This window comes from Solanum stenotomum, chromosome 11 (assembly GCF_019186545.1).
Source record: "Solanum stenotomum isolate F172 chromosome 11, ASM1918654v1, whole genome shotgun sequence".
Classification (NCBI taxonomy): domain Eukaryota; kingdom Viridiplantae; phylum Streptophyta; class Magnoliopsida; order Solanales; family Solanaceae; genus Solanum; species Solanum stenotomum.
Window position 1 is genome coordinate 13,000,127 of NC_064292.1, and position 6,274 is coordinate 13,006,400.

Here is a 6,274-nt window from a genome sequence, read left to right on the forward strand (position 1 = left end):
TGCTAAGTGGCTTGGGCAAGGCCCCTTGGGGTCATATATGTCATGTTATGCAAAGGGTGTACCTTGGGTCGTGACATTATCACCAAGAGAAACACATATAATTATATTTAACGAGAAGTAAATTAGTTAATAGCGAATGCACTAGAAAAAAAACTTGAGATTGGTCTCCTGACCTCAATGCCTTCATTAAAGTGATGAACTTTGAAGGTATGATTTTCTTATTTGAATTATTTGATTGAGCTTTAAATGACATCAATTTGACTTGGACCTATAATTAAACCAGTCGACATTATATAATAACACAATTTTCATATACCTCAAATATTTGGATATTGAATAATGTAGTATTCTTAAGTAATGAATTATGTGAATCTCAATCTACAAATTGCTATACTATGAAGAATTCCTCAATAAGCACAATTAGTTAATGAAGATAACATATAAACATACATATATATTTGATTTAACTAATTTCTTGAGGTTCTCCAAGTTGGGCCTTTGTCTTTGGGGAAACTAGAGTGAATGCCACAGAATGTGAATTTGATCTGATAAAAGTTAAATCCAATCTCTGAAAGGTGGAATCTGACTTTGTTCGACGATGTAAATTAGGACGTTTTTCCACAACCTCGATATCCCACAAGACTTTTTCGTGTTTTCTATTAGTATTAGGAGCCTCGTGTGTAATTGAATTTCTCCATGGTGGTAATCCTCCGTTTGGTTGAAGGAATGTTCCCCAAAATGATTTGAGACGTACCTGAAATCCATCCCTTACGGCTTCCCATTCCACGGATGGGTAATTCTTTTCTGGAAGATCTGCTTGGATTACTTTCTTTCCAATAACACCTGGAATGAATGGTGTGTTGGTAGCGGTTAGATATTTCCCATAACAACTCTTGAGACGAAATGCATCTTCTCTTCCCTCAACAAATTCAACATTCCAAATTGAATCTTTATTAGATCCTTTGCGTCTTTGTGTTACACTATCTTTGTCATCCATCGCTATTAGGTACTTGTCTTTTCGATTTCTAAGCCGAACGCTCTCCGCCCTTTGGAATAGTTCCATTTTTATCAATACCTAATTAATTCGTTCCAATTCATATGAGATAATTAAAGATAACGAAGTACATATATATTTATGAAAAAAAAAAAAAAGAACCATTGATTATATGAAATGATATTTGTTGCATACATGAAATATATTGATATGCATACCTGAGTTAAATTAATCGATAAATAAGGGTTTTGATGAAGAGAGAAAACATGCAATTTGACAGATCTTGAAAGATAACTCATATATATGTTAAATGTGATGTATGTATGTTTCAAATAGAATCTCAATTATCTTGACTCAATGGTTAATATCTTCATATTTATTTACCAACTAATTTGCGTGTATTTCGATTCTTAGGACAATTTTGTTGAATTACTAAAAATATTTTATGTAAAAAGGTATAAGTAGAAGTTCTTGTATTAAGTTAAATATAATTGTTAAGTTAATGACTTGACAATTTACGCTCAATCTAATATATTACTCCATATATTATCGAACCTGAACCTGCAAATGTAAGGAATCAAATAGTTAGTAATTAACATCAACTATAATTACGTAACTTTTGATTTATTAAGAATATAACGTAATCCCCTGCCCAAAATTAATAAGTTGAAATTTAATATCAAACTATTATTATTTTAATTAGTATATCAAAATAAATCTTATTACTAAAACATGGCAGTATTATCTACTGTATAATCTAGTAATTCAAATAACATGTTAAAGGATTACAAAAAAAATGCACTTTGTATGTAATATTGAATTAAGAAGAAAAAAACAATTCAAATGAAAGTTTAATTTTAAGATAACATCAAACTTTGTTACCAAATAAAACTTCCTCATATAATTCACCACTAAATAACAATATATTTCTAGCTACTTGTGATCTTTTCAATACTTTTTGTGTATTTAATTGTAGTTTGGTCTTTATTATATTTTTTTAGTTGCATTTGTGTCTTTCTTGACTAAAGTGAATGCTTCATCCACGCCATGTGTTATCTATAATTTTTTTCATCTTAAAATGGATAATAATTATACAAGTCTTTCTTTTTAGGAAACTAAGCAAATACCATAAAAGCAAAATAATTATAAATATATATCTCTTTATATTCATACTCTACTAAATAATTATATTATATATCTTCAACTTTTTTTCGTTTAACTGATATTAAATCAATATTATATACTATATTGATATCATTAAGACTGATACTTTCACTTAATTGATACTAAATCAATATATATATATATATATATATATATTGTATTGATATTTTTAAGGTTTTTTGTTCAATAATTACTCTTTAGTCAATAATGTATATATTTTTGTTACATGTTTCTTATTCCTTTAGTATGTTGGACTTCAAAGCTTCATGAGTGTTGTCCCCTAGAATAATTAAGTTGCACTATCATTGGCGCAGTTACAATTGCTTTGGATTCTTCTCTATTATAATAATAATCACATAAAGAAATTTATGGCATTTCTTTTATTGTGATAATACTATACAAAAAGTTTTTTAAAACGGTGTTTTCCAGATATTTTGTAATTGCTATAGCGAGATGTCATACATAAGGAATATATTCTGAAAATTATTGACAAAGAAATTTGACCGTTATAATAAAATTAGTCTCTAAAAATGTGTGTTGCACGCGTGTGTTCTAATAAAATTAAACACAATGAAAAAAATACTTTTCCCTTTTGCATAACAAACAAAAAAAATGTGATCTCATAGAATTTACACAAATATGAAAAAGCTTCACAATATTAGGATTAAAATAAGAATCAGAAGTGAACTAAAAATATTTCCATAAAACCTTTGTTAGAAAGAAGCTGCGACCATGTAATTGTAAGATTAAATACTTTTAGGATCTTGAACACGATAATCTTACGTAGAGATTGTTAGGGGCACATATCTGATGCGGAAGACATCATCACAGAGAGAAGCGGAAGCGTTAGTCGTACTCCTTGCCCTAACTTTATGTTACCACAACCGTCAACGATGGAATCAATGTAGAGAATATGTGGTATCCCTAATGGGTGGAGGAAGGACCAATTTATAAAGGTTATGACTTAATTTGGTACGCCCATCATGTAACCAATGTACAGACATGATCTATACCTTATTAAATATTATTTATGGTATTACTTGGGTTACAAGTAAACTTGGGTCATAAGTAAGAAATACTTAATAATAATTTTTACATTCTCCCACTTGGCCCAATGACCATATAACATTAATATTTCATAAACATTAGTTGTGCGTATAATAAATTTCTTCTATAATGTCCATCATACATACCACAATATAACAAACTACTAATGCGAGTTATGGCGGTTGTCATAAATTTTAAGCTACATACTTCCTTCCATATACTACTACATTAGCAACTTATCATACTAGGTTCATAAACTATAAAAACATATAACGTTATGGTCCACAATAATGTCTCATAGAGACTTATCTTGTAATATCTCAAAACAATAATGTATACACCATTATGAGAAACAAGAAATTCATTAATGTATATCATAAACACATAATATGAGTTCAGAGTGTAAAAACATCATAAATGTATCAATCATAAGTACAACCAAGAACCATTATTTGACCATGTTCTTTAAATGTCTTTGGTTGTAAGCCTTTTGTTAACGGATCTGCAATCATAAGATCAGTTCTAATATTCTCAAGTAACACTCTTTGTTTCTGAACTTCTTCCTTAACAATAAAGTATTTTAATTCCATATGTTTTGGCACATTTGGAGTACTTATTGTTCTTGGAGAACAATATTGTTGCAACATTATCACAATAAATTTTCAGCGACTTGGTAATGGGGTCGACAACCCCAAGTCTTGAAATGAAGTTCTGCAGCCATAATGCATGAATTGTGGCTTCATAACATGCCACAAACTTTCTTTGCAGTGTTTTCATTAATGCATTCCAGGATTACTTTGATATCTTCCTAGCATTCCGACCGCAAAACTAATATCTGGTCTTGTGCAAGTTTGAACATACATCAAACTTTCAACAATAGAAGATGAAGAAATTGATTTCATTTCTTTTCATTCTACATCATTCTTTGGGCATTGCATGAGATTAAATGTGTCCCATTTTTTTGAATAGGAACTATTCTTAATTGCTCATGTTAAATATCTCTAGAACTCTTTCGATATAACCTTTTTGAGACAGTCCCAATAATCATTGTGATCTATCACGAAATATTTCTATCCCTATCACATAGGATGCCTCACCCATATCTTTCATTTCAAAGTTCATAGAGAGAAAGTTTTTCATCTCACGAAATATGCCTAAATCATTAACAACAAGTAAAATGCCATCAACATACATGACTAAAAATATAAACTTACTCCCACTGATCTTTTGGTATATGCACCGATCAACAGTAATTTCCTTAAATCCAAAAGATATCATGGTGTCATTAAACTTTATATACCATTATCGTGAGGCTTGTTGGAGTCCATCTATTGACTTCTTTAGCTTACACACCATTTGATCTTTTCCTTTAATTTTGAAACGCTCTGGTTGGTCCATATAAACATCCTCCTTGAGGTCTCCATTAAGAAAGGCAGTTTTCACATCCATTTGATGTAACTCTAAATCATAATGAGCTACCAAAGCCAAAACAATTCTTAATGAGTCTTTGAGACCGGTGAAAAGGTCTCTTTATAATCAATGCCTCATTTTTGAGTGTATCACTTGGCAACAAGTCTGGCTTTATATCGTTCAATATTACCATTAGAACCGCTTTTGGTCTTGAAGACCCATCTACATCCGATTCTTTTAGAACTTTCTGGTAATTGAACAAGATCTCAAACTTGTTGTATTCCATGGATTTTAACTCTTTATTCATGGCATCAATCCATTTATCAGACTCAGTGCTTTCTATGGCCTCTGAAAATGAAACCAGATCTTTATTAATTTCAATGTTAAAATTTGACTCTTGCAAATAAATCACATAATCATCTGAAATGGCCGATTTTCTTTCTCTTTGAGATTTTATTAATAGCACTGTTTGTGGTTTATTTGCGTCAGATACTTGTGAGTTAGTTCCTTCTTGAAGTGTTTCACCCAAATATTGTTCAACATTGTTAAAGTGCTCTTCAACAAGAGGAACACCATTTGTTATTGGTGTGAAAGTAGGTACATTCATGGGCAATGAAATATTTACCCTTACCTCATTGACTTTCACACTTTGTCGTTCAACACTCCTACTAACTTCACCATTCTTAATGNGTATTCCATGGATTTTAACTCTTCATTCATGGCATCAATCCATTTATCAGACTCAGTGCTTTCTATGGCCTCTGAAAATGAAACCAGATCTTATTAATTTCAATGTTAAAATTCGACTCTTGCAAATAAATCACATAATCATCTGAAATGGCCGATTTTCTTTCTCTTTGAGATTTTCTTAATGGCACTGTTTGTGATTCATTTGCGTCAAATATTTGTGAGTTAGTTCCTTCTTGAAGTGTTTCACCCAAATATTGTTCAACATTGTTAAAGTGCTCTTCAACAAGAGGAACACCATTTGTTATTGGTGTGAAAGTAGGTACATTCATGGGCAATGAAATATTTACCCTTACCTCATTGACTTTCACACTTTGTCGTTCAACACTCCTACTAACTTCACCATTCTTAATGAATTTTGCATTACCGATTTCAACAATTCTCGAACTATGATTTAGACAGTAAAACCTATACCTTTTAGATTTCTCTGGATGGCCAATAAAGTAACCACTTACCGTTCGAGAATCTAATTTCTTTTCTGTGGATTATAAACTCTAGCTTTCTGTCACGCCTCGAGCTACCCCCAAGACGCGAACACGGGACCTAGGACCACAAGTGATCCCAAGCTAACCCTGCTGGCATGATCATGAGCATACTAAAGATAATAAACTGATGCGGAAGCTAATTCATAATTAAATCTGAAAAGATAGGGAATACCCATATACTATAGCTGAATATATCAAATCTGAGAGTTTAATACAAAAGAAATATCAAACTCAAAACACTAAGCTGAATCTAACAATGTCTGAAATAAGCCTCTAAACTGACTAGAAATGTTGGGACAGGCCCCAGCTAAGTCTAGCAAAACTGAAACTAAAGACTAAAACACTGAAAAGAAACTCATGACTATTGTCCCCGAAGAATGAGAACTCACCAACTGATTCTGCTGAACTGAAGATCGGGAATCGATCT

The 6,274-nt window shown here is 31.4% G+C and overlaps 1 protein-coding gene across 1 annotated transcript; it reads right to left on the reverse strand.

Annotated features, from left to right (window-relative positions):
- Positions 1-355: 355 nt before the first annotated feature.
- Positions 356-1,080, reverse strand: LOC125845006 (uncharacterized). Its single transcript, XM_049524377.1, has one exon. It carries the CDS (start codon positions 1,061-1,063, stop codon positions 464-466), a length of 600 nt encoding a protein of 199 aa, XP_049380334.1. The 5' UTR covers positions 1,064-1,080; the 3' UTR covers positions 356-463.
- Between the last annotated feature and the right edge of the window lie 5,194 nt (positions 1,081-6,274).

Bases quoted from the DNA above. Each gene is read 5' to 3' on its own strand.
- LOC125845006 (XM_049524377.1), bottom strand. From the start codon at position 1,063: ATGGAACTATTCCAAAGGGCGGAGAGCGTTCGGCTTAGAAATCGAAAA.